The 19703-nt window shown below is 38.7% G+C and overlaps 1 protein-coding gene across 3 annotated transcripts in view; it reads left to right on the top strand.

Annotated features, from left to right (window-relative positions):
* The first annotated feature begins 217 nt into the window (after window positions 1–217).
* LOC142041576 (complement C4-A-like) overlaps window positions 218–19703 on the top strand; it is a 51799-nt gene continuing 32313 nt past the window's right edge. For 2 of the 3 annotated variants that reach the window (XM_075050496.1, XM_075050495.1), the window contains exons 1-12: window positions 218–345; window positions 3121–3313; window positions 4364–4547; window positions 5283–5353; window positions 5668–5753; window positions 6965–7047; window positions 8170–8257; window positions 13674–13779; window positions 13961–14084; window positions 16398–16513; window positions 17271–17438; window positions 18181–18378. In XM_075050496.1, coding sequence (XP_074906597.1) covers window positions 281–345; window positions 3121–3313; window positions 4364–4547; window positions 5283–5353; window positions 5668–5753; window positions 6965–7047; window positions 8170–8257; window positions 13674–13779; window positions 13961–14084; window positions 16398–16513; window positions 17271–17438; window positions 18181–18378 — 1482 coding nt within the window. In that variant the 5' untranslated portion in view covers window positions 218–280. Of the gene's footprint in view, window positions 346–3120; window positions 3314–4363; window positions 4922–5021; window positions 5093–5282; window positions 5354–5667; window positions 5754–6964; window positions 7048–8169; window positions 8258–13673; window positions 13780–13960; window positions 14085–16397; window positions 16514–17270; window positions 17439–18180; window positions 18379–19703 lie in introns of those variants that run through there. The other variant, XM_075050497.1, reaches the window with a different exon arrangement.

Here is a 19703-nt window from a genome sequence, read left to right as displayed (position 1 = left end):
TCATGAAAATATTCAAGCTGAAAAGAGAATGAATGAATAATCAAAGTGTAAAATTGTGACTTAGTCCAGAATGTCTCTCCTCAGGCTATTAATTTGTGCATCACTAGCATGTCCATCGTTAGTGGTCGCACGGTTTTGCAAGTTATTAATAAATAACCAGGATAGGTAATGTTCTTTGCTGCAATGTGCCATCAGCCCATTTCTTACGACCTGCACCTCAGGGGTAGATTGACAGCGGCTGTTTGGTATTTCTGTTTTGCAGATGCTGTAGAGTTTTCCAATGGGAAGGCTCGTATTCTTGATGAGCTTTTGTTCGCTGTTGTCCAATACACAGCAAGCACCATCGTAAGTACATTTTATTATTAATTCTTCACTCCTAACACGTAACTTGAAAGAGAAAGTAGAAAATGCTAATGGTCTTGATAGAGATCAACAAAGCCTGTTTCTTGGACAACTGAAAATTTGTGTAACCTTAAATAGGTAAAAAGCTTAAAGCTGCCCTTTTAAGGCACTTCTAAGGGGAAAGATCTCCATCCAGTAACAAATAGTTAAAAATGTCCTACTAAAGCATGATGTTCATGCTGTTATTGCTGCTTGTTCATCTTTAGTTTATGACATTTACCAGACTGGAAAACCTTTGGAAAGAATAAGTCTCCTTTCTGTAATTGATTTATACACTGCAGAAAGCAAAGGTTTCACATTTGGGAGAGCTTCAGGATTTTTCTGTACTTACCCTCTATTTTAGTGGAGATTTACATATGTTGATACTGGTTCTTCTAGTAGGACAAATTCCTGGACTTGGGAAAGAGATTTAACTCTTTGATAAAACCAGTGGTGCATGTTAAAGGTCCTTCAAATTGACCTTTATCTGTAGGGCAGAGGTACAGGAGAAGAGACTCTTGCTTAGTTCCCACCAGGATCAAGTGTATTCAGGTACTTGCCATAGCCAGAGGAGACCTTTGATGAGATATTTGGACAGTCAAGTCAAAGCCTCCTCCCCTTTCATGTCAGCCTACCTTTGAGGTTATCTCCAGCCCCAAATACTTATTTCTCTTCTTATGAGGTTTTAGTCAGGTGCAGACTCCTGCCTGCAGTCTGGTGTTGACCCCCAGTGTCCACATCAGCATGAAAACTACAGCCCCATAGAAACTTGATATTGGGGTATCTATGGCACATCTTGAAGCACACTTCATCTTCACAGGTTTTGTCATACAAAAGCACAGGCTTTGTCATCTGTGATGAAATCTTAGTGGAAACAGGGAATGAGACAGTTTTATTCTGAGGTAATCGGATGTGGGAAACACAAGGTGCTGGATGTATTAGGTATATGAAACTAAACGTTATGTCAGTAAAATATCATCATGATGCTTAGAGACCAGATCTGGTTTGTGTCTGGCTAGCTGAGATTATGGGCAGTGTAGGCTAGTGACCATGTCTGTCATGTATTGCATAGGTAAACTTTTAAACAGGTAACTATACTGCTGTAAAAAAAAAACCAACCCTGGATTTCTGTAGGCTGTGGCAGAAAGCAAGCATTGCGCTCTCTTTTCCATATGTGAAGACAGGTCTTATGTAACCTTTTGCTAGAGCCAACAGACTCAGAGTGGGTGATGCAGTGACACTTTTAGAGTAAAACCCCTCCAATGCCATTGAGAAAATACAATGAACACAGCTGAAAATGAAAACTTTCTTCTCAACATTCAAATGTTTGAATGTACATAGATGCCAAACCTGCCTGACTAATGAATTAGAGAAGACAGTTAGACAAATGAAAATAATAAAGATCAGGATCAAGCATTGCATAAAGGTAGATGTAACTGAAAGACAAGTTTCATCATTCATTGTAAACTAGAAACATTAGAAAGTATTTTCACACATGTATAGGTAAAAACTATAAAACTTTTAAATGTTTATTGAAGACTGTTCTGTTTTTCTTTGCCAAGATTCCTGTGTGTGCATGAAGACTCAGACCACCTAAGATGCATTTCACTAATCATATGGAAGGAGAGATGATTTTTATTCTGTTTTCACACTACACCATTATTATTATTATCAGAAAAAAAGTAAATTTGACTTTCATTTGAAAAAATCATACCAGTTTTATTCCCTTATTTCTATACACCACCTTAAATTTATAAATTTAAGAAAGAAGAAACATTTTTTAAAAAAAAGTAAAAACAAGAGAAAGTTTAGCCAACCCATTCTGATAACGGTAAAATCATTTACCTTTCATTTTAGAAGTCTTCTGCAGAATAATAATTTTCCAAAAGCAGCTTTCTTGAGCTCAGAACTGTTCTTTATGTGTGTGCCATGATAACATTAAGACATAGCTCTTCACACAGTTCTCTGATTTTTGTATGTAAAAGATACTGGAAAAAAAGAGGGCAAGAATGATGATCTACATTTTAAAGGTCATGAAATTAATTACCAAGAAGCACCTGAGCAGACTTAAGAATAAAGGAGAGTAATAAAGAGAAAAAAACTAAATCGCAACCAGTTTAGCCTCCAACACAGCCCTTCCCAGGGCTGTGGTCTCGCCTTCCATGGTCTCTCATTACAAGGATTTCACAAACAGTGACATCTGAATGAAGATCAGCTACTTGAAACCTCATACATATGGCTGTATAGGAAATGGATACCTCCTGACACATTAAAGCATAAGCTGGCATAATGTAGGTGCTAGTACATGAAGATACATGACTTTGTAGTATCAAATAGGTATTTATGAATATCCATTCATTATCTCTTAATGCATGGCCTGGTTTTGTTTCCAGAACGTTGAGTTTATAGAACTTTCTCTGAGTTAAACAAGGCTATAAATGTCATTGGCAGTCCCTGGGATATATTGCAGGGTTTTTTCTCTCCTATCTATAGGGTCTGATCTTTTGTAGGACCTAAATATGATGGGTCAGAATTTGGGGATCAGTCGGAGAGAAACTGTCTTCTTTTAACCTCTACTCTGATTAACAAGAGGGATGGACTAGGTGATCTCCACAAGTCCCAAGCTCAACTATTCTGTGAGAGTCTGGTTTTTTCTTTAAAATTTGTGTTGGTTGGACATTCTTGTGTTATGCAAAAATCAGCCCACATAGTGGACAATCTGTTTCTATGTTGTTTTAGATATCTTATTACTGCCCCAAATGTGGTGCATCTGGGCACACACGAGACAGTAACAGTTCAAGTCCATGGAGCACAGCGCCCTGTGCAAGTTACTGCGTACTTCAAAGATGAGGCAAAAAATCAGCTCCTATCAGAGAGGATCACCTTTAACCTTAACCAAAATAACAACTACCAAGAGATGAAAAAAGTAATGGTGAGTCTACCATCATAATGATGTAAATGGTTTAATATGGTGATAAAAGACACATAATCTGTACTAGGAATATGTTGGAACAGAGACAACACCAATCCCTAGAGACAGATGACAAAACACCAATTCCAGTGACAGCAGCACCCTATTCACCCAACCAGCTAAGAAAACAATGCCTAATATAATTTCAGTGGTGATTGTGAGTGCTCTTTTGTGCCCAACAAGCAAGCTCAAGATTTTGTCACATGGTGGTGAAAGATCTTTTCATTGCTGTAGATGAGTGATGAAATTAAATTAAAAACATTTAATTGTTTTATCACTGTTTGTTGTTCTGCTTCACTTAAACTAAGACTGCATTCATGCCTTTGGCACACTGGCCATTTTTACAAAACAGGAGAAACCTTTAAAAATGCGCAGTCTCTCAGACCAAAACCTGTGATGTTTCTGCAAAGCTGTAAGTTGATTAATTCTTCTTTACGTCCTGCTTTGCATCATTTACTTCTGACAGTTTTCTTTGAAGTCTAGCAGCTTTTAGTTCAGGAGTACTAGTTTGGACTATTTGGCTGGAAAACAGCATACAGCAAGACTCAGTTTAGCTCTGATTGATTACTCCCAAAGCTAAAAGCTGAGCTTTCAAATCAGGGTCTTCTTGAGCATGATGTTTAGAAACATTGTCTTAACCTGCATGAGGTAAAGCTTTAATCTCATAGCCAAGATTTGAGCAAGTGAAGGATTACAGGATGCTGCTAGAGCTACCAAATGACATGGTAACTGGAATTTTACATGCATGTAGACTGAAGAAAAGTCACTGGGCTTGATTTATTGCCGTTAGACAGACGAATGTGTATTTCTATGGGAGAAAATGGGGGATTAGATAGTATTTCTACTTAGAAATATTCACCCAGTAAGAAAGATATAATTGAGTATCTTCTATTGAATGGTGCTAATAAAATTATTTTAGCACTTCAGCTGTTTTGGGGCCTCAGCTGTGTGGCTCCGAAGTTACCAGGTTCATATCTGACTCTGTGAGGTTTTTCCTTTTGCCCTCTTCAGGTCAATCCAGGGACTCTGCAACAGGATCTGTTCAAGAAGAGTAATCGGCCGTATGTTCTGCTAGTCACCGAAAGCAGGGACCTTTATAAGGAGACCGTTCAAAGCACTCGCATCCTCCTGTCTTCCAAGAAAGGCTACATTTTTATTCAGACAGATAAGCCTATATACACACCGAGTTCCAAAGGTTAAAATACAAATGCTGCATTTCAGATGTTGAATATAGACATTACAAGGGCATAATTAGAAAAAGTAATAATGACATGATCCTTCCTAATGTAAATCCTTCTCATTTAACCCCAGCTATCTCTGTCCTTACCAGCCAGTCCAGATTTTAAACTTGCCTTCTGCAGCCAGGGCTTCTGCAGGGTCTGCACCACACATTGCAGCAACCCATGTGGAAATGCCACTGGAGTAAAGAAGTCATTCTCTCTTCTAACAGGAGCCAAATAAAATCTGCTCCTTTTTGTTCAAAAAGCTTAATAATGACTTTTCTTTGGAAAACAAAATTGTGAGAAACCTGCAAAAAACCTCCTATTGCTTTTGCTTACAACACCAGCAGTAAGTATCCTTTGCACTTTAAGACAGCTGTTTTGTTACTTAACAATTTAGTCAAGCAACAACAGAGGGAAGTCAAAAAAGTTCTTGAGTTTGGTTGCAGGCCTTGACTGCAGAAGGAATACAAAAGTGAGTGAAGCTCCCTGAGTATTTTTCAGAATTTCCTTCAGAAAGGTATGTTTGGTCAAGTAATATGCAAAGCCTATGGAAGAATGCAATTCTTTTTTGAAATTTCTCACATTTCTTTTCATTAAAAGAAAGTGGTTTATCCCAAATTCAGTAACTCAGTTTAGAGTTTGTAATAATTACTATCTAGAAAGGCCATAAATAAATATATGAACACATTTATTCTTCTGTTAAACAGTAAAATACAGGATCTTCATTCTGGACAATGCTATGAGGCCAACAGATGACACAGTTACAGTTGCTGTGCTAGTAAGTATACAAAAAACACTGTTAATGAGTGCTTCTCAGCACAGGAGCTATGAAAAACTTCCACAAAAGATCCAAGAGTAAAACTATAGCTATGACTCCTTTCCAGAAATCAGTATTTACACATTGTGAGATATGTCTAGTCATTTTTGGCCAATGTCAGAGGCATGGAGGGAAATGTGACATGTGAATATTAAAGTAGGAAAGTAAGCAGAGCATTTTCTTTTCCTTAGGACTAGTAGATGAACTTGAGCTTTTGCATGTAAATGTTTGACACCTGGTGCATAATTTTATGTTTGTTTTCTCTCTCTCAACAGAATTCAAAAGGAATGGTGGTTAAAAAGTCAGACCGAAAAATAAAAACAGTGTTCAGTGAAAACTTTGAAATACCTGACATTGCCGAGTACGTTACTGCTGTGCCTTGTGCACTAAAACAGTTCACATGTCCAAATGTCTCTTGCAGCAGAACTATCTTCAAGCTAAAAACAAGAGTCTTGTCCTTCCCTTCCCTTCTTTCTTCTCTGCTCCCCTGTTTTCCTCTCTTCTCTTTTTTTCTTGCTGTGTATTGTCTGCTTTACCATTTCTTTAGAACAGGAGGTGCACTAAAGCAGACAGTTTTGCTCTGATCACACCTGGGAAGCACCACAGCACGCTGTCAGAGTGTGACAGCAAGGAACCAAGTATGATTGCTCTGGAGCCATCCCTGGAGCCTCCTGCCCTGCTGGGGTCTACACCTGAGCCGGCCACCCCACAGTCCCTTCTCTGACACTGGAGAGAAAGTCACATATTTAGGCTGTGATTCATCTGACCTGTTTTAGATGCCTATGTCAGGATGAGATGTACCATGTCTCAGCACTGTCTGTTTCTCTCCATTGGCTGTAGAGGAGCCCAAGGGGACCTACGCAAGTGAAAGACCTCACAGTGTAATGTCTAAAGTGAGGAGGACTAACCCCACCACCTATTAGCAGGATCAAACCATCCAGATTCATCCCCCTTACCTGTTGAAGTACTTAAGATTTTTAACTGCTGAATTGCTTGAATTACCGTTCAAAATTGTCTTTCTCTCACCATGGAGCACAGGTTGAACCTATGGTTAATATGTTTTTACCTTTAAGCACCTCATCTTGGAGAGATAAGCCCAGAATTTAATGTTAGTATGCTACAATTAGCAACATTTATCCTGGTAAGGAATAATTTAGCAAACTGCTTAAACATCTGCTAAACCATATGACTACATGATTTCAAACTGTCAAACTTAATATTCAGTGTGTTCCTGCATGCTAGATTGATTTTGACATCACACTGAAGATAAGCTGTAAGGAAATATATGATGAGTTCTCTATTTCTGAGGGCTTTTCAAAGGCAGTACATGTTACATGTGGTTTGCAAATAAGTTATCTTGCAGTTCCTCGTAAAGTCTTACTGAGTGTTTCCTAGGTCATTTGGCAGTATGTTGCTGGTTCCTCCCAGCAAAGAGAAAGCCATTAATAAATTAGTTTGGGATGAGATCAAAGCAAGGGAAATATTTGCATTTAGGGATAATTTAAATATATTAGCATCATAAAATATCTGAGGAATCCTAATTAACTATTTTCTGCTGAATCTGAACTTTAGGCCTGGAACTTGGAAAATCAAAGCCTGGTTTCGTCAATATGAAATGTCTAATGTTTCTGCTGAATTTGAAGTTAAAAATTATGGTAAGAGACTATTTAATTTGCATTATAAATATATGAAGTCATCACTATGTGTTAAAAGAGATAATGCAGTGATTAAACCTGGCTGTAGTTAGGTACTAAGGACAAGATTCACAGAGTTTCAGTGCCTCATTGCTATCTCTGATGCACAGAAGGAGAACTCTGGTTTTGTGTGCCTTCTACTTATATTTGAAAAAAAAAGTTTTATTTTTATACACACTTAGTAACTTTAATATTTTTCACAAAACATCCTTTTTTGGAAGGGCCCTCCTGCTGCAGAAAAAAATGGAGATGAGCTCCATTTTAAAATCATTGCAATTCTGGCTAAAGTTTTCAGTGAAGACTAGAATGGAAAAAAAAGCTACCTATTTTCTCTCAGTAGAATTCAGTTTAGAAGTTGATTAGCATTGTTCCTATACTCAGAGAAGCTTTTTTAAAAAAGAGTAAGGGCACTGTGGAAAAAGTAAAAATGTAGAAATTTAACAATATGGGGTAAGAAATGGCTTGATTTATTTGTGCTGAAATTAGGCTTTCTTGTAAAATTTTGTGGGGTGTTTTGTGGGTTTTTTTTCCTTAAAGGCAAAAGAAAACCTCAAGATTATATGAAAAATCTCAGTTTAATGAAAGTGGTTTTGCCTTAGCTAGTAGATGTAACAGAATAGCGGAGACTACTGCATTCTCTGCAAACACCTATATCCAAGAGCAAATTACTCTGGCTATACCTGCAGTAGCAAATAGTCTGGCTTTATAGGAGTGAATTGCAGAGTGACACAGCTGATGCTGAGGACCTCATGTTCACACTCAACCCGTTTCAGGGTGGGTTTACTTCAGACTGGTTCTAGTCCAGGGCATTTAATGCCCATTAGCAGTTAGGGCTTATCTTCTGGCTTATTTTCATTGTAAATAAATCAATTTTGTGGGCTCAAAGACTGGTCCACAATGTGAAGCAAAGCAGAATAAGGGACAATAATCAGGAGATTTGCTTCAGAAGTGCACTGCTGATTCAAACTAAAACATCCTCTCAGTGCAGCTGCATCCTCTCAGTGGGTGTTGCCACATACCAGGAGTTTAAGGTATGTTTGAAACTCACAAGTCATGCCTTTTTGTCTTCTTTTTTTAATGCAGAACTTCCATCTTTTGAAGTCAAACTCATCCCACTTCAGCCATACTACCACATCTGGGATGAAAACTTTGTGTTTGATATTGAGGCAAAGTAGGTGTGCTCACAGAGAGCCTGTTTTAGAAGGCAGATAAGTAGATAATGAACTTTACAGCTTCTTCCTTTTTCTTGTCATTAACAGTTAACCAGCTTCTGTCTTTACTTGAATCTGACTTTAATCTTACATACTCTCTGTTTGCACTACTAACTTGAGACATCAGTGTAAAATGCTACCTGGGTCCACGTGGTGGTGATCAAAATGGAACGAGATTTTCTGAATATTATAGTTTGCTAGTAAAAAGGTGACTATTTAGGATTCTCCTTTGTGTTGCTAGGTAAGGTTCCAGGCAAACTGATAATGTGCTTTTCTTTATACTTTTTGGTTTAAACATTTAGAAACATTCTAAAGTCTCAGATGTTGTTATTTAATGTAATTAAAGTAGAGATGGATTCAAGTTTGAGTATGAAATTTTCTCAAAGCCAATGACATTTGGAAGTAATAAACTAGTGCTTATTTGAGAGTAATGATTTTATGCAGAAATGCTTTCAGGTGAATAAATACAGTTAGTCAGAGGAGTTTCCATGACCATCACTACGGACATGTGCATTACTGCACAGTAGTGCAACACTGATCTGGATGAGACATGGCTACAAAGCTCTCAGACTGGCCAGACCATGAGGCAGGGCTCAATAGAGAATAAAGCACACCTGATCCCATATCCAATTAGAATGGCACCAAATATAGAGTAACTTAGAAAGTCAGACAATGTAAATTTAACCCATCAAAATATTTTGAATACTTTAGAAGAATCAGACTGAACCTAGATTGAATAAGTATTTTGTGCTCTGGTGTTTTTGATCCTGCACTGACAGATCTGAGTTTGCTGTATGATCTAACAGTGGCTTATCAACATATATCAACCCTTCTTGGCTGTTGAATTTTCAGGTTTCTTAGGAGTGAAAATACTAACAACTGCTTGTTAGGAGAATGTTCTCCCTTTATTTACTACTCAGCTGGAATCCAAAATGACTACAAGTACCTTGGCCACCTTGCACATTGGGAAAATGGAGAGAGAAATTAAATAGTTCTGTGGAGCCTCAGCATGTATTTCCTTTTCACTGAAGTCACCACTCATGCAACTAAAGTTGATGACTTTGGTAGGATATATTTATATGAGATTTGTTAAGTCCAGGTTCTACATGCCAGTCATTTAAGTAAAGTGGTTCAGTGTGGCATTAGTTCAGATGTTACAAACTTGATTTAGAGTTAGATTTTAAATCTGTTTTAAAGATGACTCGGTGCAAAAAAAATCATGGTATGAAAACAGTATCATATTGATGAAGAGTATGTGAAGTTCCTTCATGAAAAACAATGTACTAGAAATTGGCTAAAACAAACTTAATACTACACTCAAACAGAAGTTTATGTTTTCTGAAGTCGAAGAACCTCTGTGTGAAAAGTTAGACATCTGAATTAGTCTCCCTATGCTGACTAAATTAGAACTTGATACTTTTTTTTTTTTTTTTAATGAAGAAGAATAAATTTTATGGAATGAGAACAGGCAGCTGGAGGCAGCTGGTCCTCTCTCATAGTTGAGAGAAATCTTTTCAGTTTCAAAGGAGTGAGGAGACTGACCACCTTTTTGCTCATGTATTATTTTCTTTGTTTCTGTGGATTCCTGATTTTTTATATCTTTAAAGATCAGAAAATAATATTAGCAAATACTATCAAATTGAGTAGGTTTTTAGGATCTTGCCAAACATACTGGATAGTTGATATGGAAGAAATAGATCTCCTGAAATGGGGTACTCTGCATTATCTAAATAACACTGAAATAGTTATTCTGTTTATTTCTCCCTATCTAGACAAAAGCTCAGATATATTTCAGGGCAATTTTGATATGTCAGTGTCCTGGTTTCAGCTGGGTTAGAGTTAACTGTCTTCCTAGTAGCTGGTACAGTACTATGTTTTGAGTTCAGTATATGAAGAACGCTGATAACACTGATGTTTTCAGTTGTTACTCAGTAGTGTTTAGACTATAGTCAAGGATTTTTCAGCTTCTCATGCCCAGCCAGGGCACCTGACCCAAACTGGCCAACAGTGTATTCCATACCATGTGACGTCCCATCTAGTTTAGGAACTGGGAAAGGGGAGGCAGGGAATTGCCGCTCAGGGACTGGCTGGGTGTTGGTCGGCAGGTGGTGAGCAGTTGCCCTGCGCATCATTTGTACATTTCAATCCTTTTATTACTACTGTTGTCATTTTATTAGTGTTATCATTATCATTATTAGTTTCTTCTTTTCTGTTCTATTAAACCGTTCTTATCTCAACCCAGGAGTTTTACTTCTTTTCCCGATTTTCTCCCCCATCCCACTGGATGGGGGGGGAGTGAGTGAGCGGCTGCGTGGTGCTTAGTTGCTGGCTGGGGTTAAACCACGACAGTCAGCAGAGAGTTGAACACACAGTATCAGCAAGTAATGTAAGACCTTCACTAAGAACAGCTCCTTAAAAAAATAAGTCAACACCTCATGGCTTTTGAGGTTGATTCATCATGTTCCTTAAGATTCTTTAACACAAAACCACAAATAGGATCACACAGAGTTATTGTAGCTAGTATTGTTAAATAAATACATTTAGTGTTAAACAATGGGCAGATCTTCTCTACAGTAATGATACCCACGATAGTGGAAAGTTAACTGTGTATATTTTATTAAATAACCAATATTTATTTTTGAAGCCTGTAAAGCTTATTGTATCTGTTCAGTTTTAGTATTTTGACTATTAATGGTTTGCAATTATTTTTTAGTAATATAAAAATATACACAAGTGACATTGTTGGGAGATGTTTTAACAGTGAAGTTAGATTCTAATAACTTACTAATTCTACAGAATAACTTGTATCATTTTTTCAAGGGATTTCATTGAGTTTCCTAGGCAAAGCCCTTTGAGTGTTGCCTTTTACAAACATACACATAATTGAATAGTGTAAGAATAACTTATTGATAAGTCACCATTGGACAGTTTGTGTCTATCTCAGTAGCTGGTGAGGATGGCAGAGAGGAGGTAGTCAATACAGAAGGGAGGAAAGATCTAGGTATAGTAATTGCTAATATAATATGCAGATAAGAATAAAAAAGCCAGGTCTATACAACCAAAGTTTGTGACTTTGTTAAACAGTGACAGTAACTAACCTCGTAAGTAATTTCGCTTATAGTAGCCTTTAGTTAAATAGGCATTAAATATTAACATTGAACTATGTGATTGCATGTGACTAAAGTATCATCACTACTGCGACCATCTGTGTTTCATCTTGTGTTTGACTGTGGAAAGCCCTCCAAAGTGAGAGCAGCAAGCAAATTATTGTTATACTCAAACATTATGTAATATCTTTTGAGATACTATTTCTTAGATGCTTTCCTTATATGAGGAATTATTCTCATACAGTAGGAGCTTTGTCTGCATTTGAATGTGATACCAAAAAAGACATTTGAGCCACCTGGGTAGTAAATTAAATAGTTCCAGGTAAGGTTCCTGAGCCTCAGAGCTTGGCTGCCGATGGCATGGCTGGTACATGGCACAGGCTCAGCCTCAGCCATACAGCACTCCCCAAACAATTCCTGGAAACTCTTCAGGAGTAAGCATGGACCAAGGTCCGCTCCACATCTGCATGTGGCCACCCTGCTGTGGAAGACAGGGGGTTTAGTAGAGCAGGCATGGGCTGTGCTGTGCCAGCTGGCCACAGCCTCTGAGACAGCACTGTGCTCATTTAATTTAATTTAATTAACCTGGTCCAAACAGGGTACAGTTGCTAGATTTGCTATCTAGACCCTGGCACTGTATCCAAGTGGAAGACTGATCCTCCACAGTGCCCCCCCCCCCAGTTCTAGTGGGTTTTATTTCTGGTCTAAATTAATCCCTGGCCAGCTTATACCCTGTTGGTCTTCTGCCCACTGTCCTTGAGCTCTTTGCCTTGACTGTGCTGGTCCTTCCTTTCCCCAGCACAGCTTGAGAGAGCAGATAGAACCCTGTATCCACCTCCTTTTGCTTGGCTGAACAAACTCAACTCTACTAATCTCCTCTTGATAACCTTCACTTCTTTATTTGGTTCTATTGAATAATTACTAGCTTTAATCATGATTACTTGATATTGTGATATGAAGGGATATCAGATAACTGACTTTAATATTTTAATCCTTTCTAAAGTTTTCTCTGTATGTTATTGCAGCACTCAATTTTGAGTTTATGGACTGTGCAACTCCTTCATATATACTTCACTACTCATTAACATCATAATTATTTAAGAGGAAAAAATGGGTTTGAATAACTGGATACCACTCTTTTGTCTATTGGAAAAGGTCCTAGTGGTGCTACACAGGCCTGCCTGACTTCCATCAAAATCAACATATGGAATTCCTGATAATTGAACTTATTCCTCTGAACTGGCCATGCATGTAATGAACAGTTATTTGGTATATTGGCTGTTGTTTCCCGCAGTTATTACTTCTGGCATTTTAAGCAGTTTTCATAAGAACTGCCTCTCAGTTAGTTTCATTGGTATAGATCAGTGCTGCTGATCAGGTCAATTTGAAAGAGGCTTTGTTGAAACAAAAAAAAGCCATTATAGAACCGAGATGAAGCAGGATTTCCACAAGCAAAAGACAATACCATGGCTGTGACTGGTCTCATGTAGCATGTTACATGCTGTGCTGCAGGAGGGTGCCATCTGCCAGGGTTTCCGTGAGTAAGGAGCCTGCCAGGTGCAAAAACATGCCCTATCCTCTCTCTCCATGACCTATATGGAGATTTCAGGGGTGTTCTGGCCAGATATCTATCTGGCAAATATTTCACTTACAAGAGGTCCCTATGCTATACTGCCTAAATCCATAGAAGAGATGTGGGGTGGAGGTTGTCTGCCTAACGCAGGTATTAAGATTTCGGCAGGTAGGATCTGTCTCTGGAGGTCTTCAGAGTTACCAAATACTTCATATCAGTCCCTGAGACAATTCTCTGGCTCCCTATTTTAAATGCTCTGCCCATGAGGTGTCTTATACAAATGAATTATCTGTTCACCCAAGCTAAATAGACTGGATACCTCCCTTGCTCCTTGTGAAGGGGATGAGTTGCGTAAGACCTCACTGTGCAACTAAAGTTCTCATTAATTTGTAAAAAAAAGTTTCAATTACTCTGGTGTAAATTTTGTCAGATGATGTTTCTGCATGTGATTCTGCCAATGTGATTTGGTCCATATATTTCTGTGCACTTGAAATTACCACTTTGTACACAGACCAGTAAAAGTCTTCATGTTTGAGTTATCAGTGAGTGGGACTAATTTTTGGTTTCAAGCTGTTAGTTACAGATGGGATGCCTGCAGATATCCCAATTTTATTTCAGCATAAAATGATCAGTCTGATTTATGCTTGCTTTTTATTAATGTTATGATTCAACTCCTCACTATTCTTCCTTCCAAAGACACTCGTATGGGAAAGGGATTCAAGGTGCCGCATATGTACGATTTGGCATAATTGATGAAAACGAGAAAAAAGTCTTTCTTCCAGGCCTGGAACAACAGCTATCTGTAAGTACTGGAGTTCAGTGGAACTATTCTGATTTATCCCAAGTGAGCTGAATATTGTCAGAAACTATCGCAATATAGATCCCTATAATACCATAGTCATGCTATAAGCAACAATTTTTTAATTCTAGTGGCAACAAACCAGTAAAGTGTTGTCACTTTTTTTTTCCCACTTTTGTTTTAGATTCAAAATGGAAAAGGAAGAGTTACTTTAAATACACCACTTTTGGAAGAGAAATTAAGAAAGAGTATTTCCACTCTGGAAGGGTTTCATTTATATGTGGCTGTTACCACTGTAGAAACTGCAAGTGAGTACACTATGCTTTAGCTGATACAGTCTGTAATATTTACGTTGATTTTTCTCTAGTGTAATCCTTTGTGTGGGAAATCTTGTCCCGCTGGACCAATCTTCACTGCAAAGCTTGCTCATGCTATAGTGCATGACCGCCTCTTTCATCTGACCCCCTTCTGTGCACAAAATTAATCTCAGGTGGGATTCACTTAACTGAACACTAATGTCCAGTACCACTTTAAATGCCCTATGTAGTCCTGTGTGGTCTTCCACTGCTGGTCCAGAAGTGCTCAGGTCTCCTCTAAGTACTCCCCTATAGAGTCTGTCCCATATTAAACAGCACTGTGAGGATACCCTAGTGCCTCTGAAGTGGTACCAGACACCTGTATGAATGCAAATAAATTGCTCTCCTCGAGATCTTGTTTCAGCACTTGCCTCAGCCACATCTACTCCTTCCATACATACAGAGTTATTAGCTGAGCTTGGTATCTTAGCTTGATTTATACCTCAGCTGGCTAAGCTGTCAGTCTAAATGTAAGGCATATGTATTACAGCTACAATGTGATGCAGGGGAGGATCTAGCCCTTGTGAGTCCTGCTTGTCCTGTTATGCCTTCCCACAGTTTTATCAGCCTGTGATACTTGCATGTGCAAAAGTACGATATAGTCCAAATAGCTTGGTCTTGCTGTTCATCTGGGACATAAGCCTTGAGCATGCCTGTCCAGAAGATTTTCAGTGGCTGTTTGCCTTTGTTTTCCTAGAGGACAGCTATTTATTTCCAGAGCTCATTACAGGGGATTTATGTAGATATTTGCTCACAGCAGTGCTAAGCATGTCGAGTAGGCCCCCAGATATCTTAGAGGTACCCACAAGTGAGCACTGCATTGAATTAGATGCAGTCGTCAATGGGTTATTTGGGTTGTAGCAAGTGCTATTGTTAGTCATACGAGGCTGAAGTGAGAGGTGCAACTTCAGTGCTGACCTCTGAAGTTGAATCTGCGACGAAGCAGACTGTTCCAACGTGAGCAGGATTTTTCTTGTTCATAGGGAGACTGATCCCTTTTAATTTAGGTATCTGGGAGTAAGGTATCTAGTCAGAGCTCAGGCGCTTTGTATAGTCAGTACAGAGAATGGATGGGTTAAACTGCACTCCAGAGGTGTCCCCATTGGTTACAGGAGTCTAGTTACATAGCTTAGAATTACTAGAATTCTAAAAATTCCTAAAAATCCTAAATACTAAGTAGGATTCCTTAGAATCCTAGAATTAAGTCAAATGCATTGCAGCTGTGCAGTTCTTTAGTATACTCTACTATAGGTACTTAGATGCACTATTGCTGCAACGTTTATTGCAAGAGCAAAAGGGGTTGAAAGACCTCCTGTTGCCACACCAGCATGATGGATATAAGATCTTGTGGTGTGATGTGGTCTCTACCACGCTGTGCACGCTTCTCCTTTCCGCCACAGGCAGGCTGCCTTCACACTGGTGTACTTGCTGTGTTTGGTATTAATTATATGCGTGACAGGGCAAGGCTGGTGGGCTTTAACTGACACCTCTCAACCTTGGACTGTTAAAGTGGAAAATAAGGATGTTGAAAGTATGTCTCTAAATGCACTTAGTTTCAAGCAAGTCATGTAACTGGTTTTTTTTAGAAGTAGTTATGGGTAGTGGTTTAACTAGAACTTAACTAGAAGAATAAGAGCTTTAACTAGAAGAATCTTAGATGGGAAGCAGATGCTCAAGCTGTCTTGTAGGTGCAAAGTTGCAGAAGATGATATTAGGTAATATTAACTCTCACCAGCAGTAAAAAATGGAAAAAAAAACCCTCTTTCAGAAAATTAGAGATCTAACATCCAAACCCCCCTACTGATTCTGAGTGACTTTTATGTTGGACTTTGATGAAGCCTTCCCCCAGGAATGAAGCCCCGAGAGCTTGGAAAGGGAGGTGCGCAGCCGCAGTGGCTCCTGTGGTATCAATGTGCTCTGTGATTGCAGGCACCTTGTTCTGATTGATGTGTTAGAGGGGAATTTTTATCTTGTGAGTAACAAATCACTTTGCAGGTCTCCGTGTCTGAGCTGTTGAGAGCACACACCTGGCAGTGCTAGCTCGCTGAAGCACTGTACACATCACACTGCCCTTGCACTGGCCTGTCTCTGGTTGTGTTCCCCATCTGCCCGCACCCATCTCTTCCTCTTCTCAGGGCTGAAGCTCTTTGGGGAGGGATCATATTTCAGTTTTCTTTACATATACTGCTAAAAATCCAATTAATTTTGAAAACAGAAATTATGGATGCTACTCCCATAGCAACACATACTGTTTGATATTAACAGGTGGTGAGATGAGGGAAGAGGAACTCAGCAATGTGAAGTTTGTGAAATCTCCTTATGCTGTTGATCTGTCTAACACCAAAAAGTATTTTGTGCCTGGAGCCCCCTTCACTGTTGTGGTATGTAGAATTTAGCTGACTGTATCCATTTGCCTCCATAGCAAGGGATTTATATCTGCACTGTTTATAAAATCCTTATCTGATCCAGTCAGAGCTCTGTAGGGCAGAGACCTTCAGGAATGAGTCCAACAGGGAGCTACTGTTTGCGTCTGGTTTGTCTCGTTTCTGTACACACAGAGCCTGAGCAGGGAAACTGAAACCAGAAAATGCTGGTTTTCTGTTCTGGAAGTCATCTGTGCACTGTTGCACTACAAGGTTTTATAAAACACATAGGACTCTCTTCCTCAGTTCCATATCAAAAGATTAAAATAATAATGTATCAAATTAATACCGTATCAAATTAAAATTCTGAAAACTAAAACAGGGTATTGTCTTTTTTTAAAAAAAATGTATTTTAAGGTTTTGTGTTTTTAAACTTCATGCCTTCAAGTTTCTCTACAAAGTTTTCCACAAAGAGTTAAAGTTAGAAATTCACCTTATAGTAGTTTAGATAAATATCTCTGGGGTTGGCTGAGATCTAATAGATGCTGTGAAAATCTGGGGCAGCTGTTAATCTGTGTTCACAGTTTTTTACCTTAACTGGAGTCCAGACTGAGACAATTGCTACCCCTTTTTATCAAAGCTCAAATTGTCAAACACTAATGCATACAGTTTTGTATTTCTTCTCAGTTTATAAAAATAATTGCTTCTTGTTTGTGGGCATTTTTTAAACCCAGGCATATCCTTGAAGTAACAGAAAAACATTTTTTTCCAATAGGCATCTGTCACTTTGATTGATGGCTCTCCTGCTGCCTCCCTACCTGTCACTGCTACTGTTAACTTGCCTGGAAAAACACCAATGAAGAAGACTGCATTTTCAAATAAAGACGGTCTAATCCCCTTTGCATTCGACATCCCTGGAGATGCTCAGATGCTTCAAATAATGGTAAAGAAAACCCAAACATCCATGTTTAAAAATATACCGCTGAGAAGAGCTCATAAGACAATTACAAATGTCTGTGAAGATCATCAGTTTTCATTAAATTAGCACAGAGGGTGGAACATGATTTCTTAGACCATCTGCACAGCTTTGTCCAGATTGTGTAAGATATGTTAGAAAGACCAGGAGCCTGAGGGATGTCTTACCGAAGTGGAGGACACTCGCGTACATCGGAACTTTGGGAGTACATACATTGGTGGTAGTGGTGCTTTTGGGGGGGGTCGGATGTGCATTTTCCTGACATTAAAGATGGAAATGGGACTGTAAGGAATATCACCATGAGAAGTGACAAAAAATGATGAGAAGAAGGTGAAGTAAAAGGTCCTGAGCAATGCAGACAGTACGCTACATCTGGACGCTCACAGGTTTCAATTATGTGCACAGTATAAAAAGGGAAAAAAGCTGTCTAAGTACAAAATCGCTTTGTGATTTTGAGCCATTGATTCTCATTCAGAAAGAGCCAAGGCTGAAAAATATCAAGTGCAAATACAGCAAGAGACAAAATAGGGTGAGAGAATAAAGTAACTAAAATCCTGGGGTTTTATGCCAGGTTCTGCTAATGAGGTTTCAGCAGTGATGCATCTAATTTCCAGCATTTTCTGAATAACCTGGCAAGATATGAATTAAGGGTGACACTCTATACTGTCTCCTAAAGGACACTTTACTCTGTCCTTTTCTTTCCTGACAGGTAAAGGCTGAAGAGGGAAAAGAAAAATTAGAATCACCTGAAACCAGTATCAGAGCTGAAAGATACCAGTCTGCTTCCCCAAACTATCTCAGCATCAGCATCCCACATACTGTTGTGGCACCTGAAGATACCTTACGCATCACCTTGAATGATATTCATCAGTCTGGCGGTGGAAATATTGACTATTTCTATTATATGGTAAACAGAATAGTAGCATATCAGTAACTTCTTTTAGAAATTATACAACCCAGAACATCTATCTAGTTACTAATACATGGAAAACCAGAGGGGTCCAACAAAGGGCAACTGAGATGATCAGTGTCCTAGCACACCTAACCTACCAGACAGGCTGAGGGAAATGGGCTTGTTCAGTTTGGTGAGGAGGCTAAGAGTGAGTTAACAGCAACCTAAAATTACTTCAAGAGGAATTATAGACATAATGGAGACAAAGTTTCCTAGGTGGTGCCAAGCAATACACCAAGGGACAAAGGCTACAAATTTTGTGGAAGGTTCATTTTGGAAAAATCTTTTCACTAGTGATGAATGCACTACTAGAAGAGTTTCCCCAGAGAGTTTAGGGAATTGCCATCCTCAGAAGCATTCAACACTCAACTATGGAAAACCACATCTGATTTAATCTTACACTGGTGATAGCTCATCTTAGAGCAGGCAGTTGAACTAGAGATCTCCACAGGTCCCTTCCAGAAACTACTTCTTTGATTCTATTATTGTTATATATTTGCATATATCTGGGGGCATGTAAATTGTAAATTTTTCTTCTGAAGAAGGACACATAAGTACAAATTTTAGTCTGCAGTTTCTAATACAGTCTAGAGCAAATAGGTCCATATGGGGTAATGTTCGTCTGCATAATTATCTGGAAATTTTTGAAAGATACTAAACTGACAGCCTTGAAAGCTGAAATCCTGGAGAGAGAACTTCTATGATATCTATGACAATTTGATTTCTCGTAATCCAGATCTCGTTCTTTCCCACTCCTTCCAATCTGTATTCTTTCCTCATGATAAGCCAATATTAAATATTATTTTTATTGGTCTGATTCCAGTAAATACCTTTGTTTCAGCTATTACAGAGCTGCCCACCTTGTTGTGGGCAGGTCATACATATGCATAAAATTTCTGCAACAAGAAAACTTAGTCATATTCTAGGAGACCTTGAATATCTCGGAAAATGCCTTTTATAGTTAACTATTTTTTATGTAATGAATAACACATGATTCTTATATTACCATGGCTCCATATTACCTGCACCCAATGATAGTTAACAGGTAGGTCAGTGTTTTCTCCAACAGATGTCATGAAGGATCACTGAAGGCATTGGCTGTTATGGCCCTTAATAGCATCCTGAAACTGGGTCTGAAAAGCAGTTCTACAGGTAGAAAAGTGAGGAACCAATCCTGCTCAGCCTGGGACCAAGAATGCAAAGTATTTATTTTGCTGAAGGAGACAAATGTGTTCATGGATATATTCCAGTAATGAATCTGTTAAATATGTTTAATCCCC

This window comes from Buteo buteo, chromosome 18 (genome assembly GCF_964188355.1).
Source record: "Buteo buteo chromosome 18, bButBut1.hap1.1, whole genome shotgun sequence".
Lineage (NCBI taxonomy): Eukaryota > Metazoa > Chordata > Aves > Accipitriformes > Accipitridae > Buteo > Buteo buteo.
Note: the sequence above shows the minus strand (reverse complement) of the source record. Positions and strands in the feature narration are given on the sequence as shown.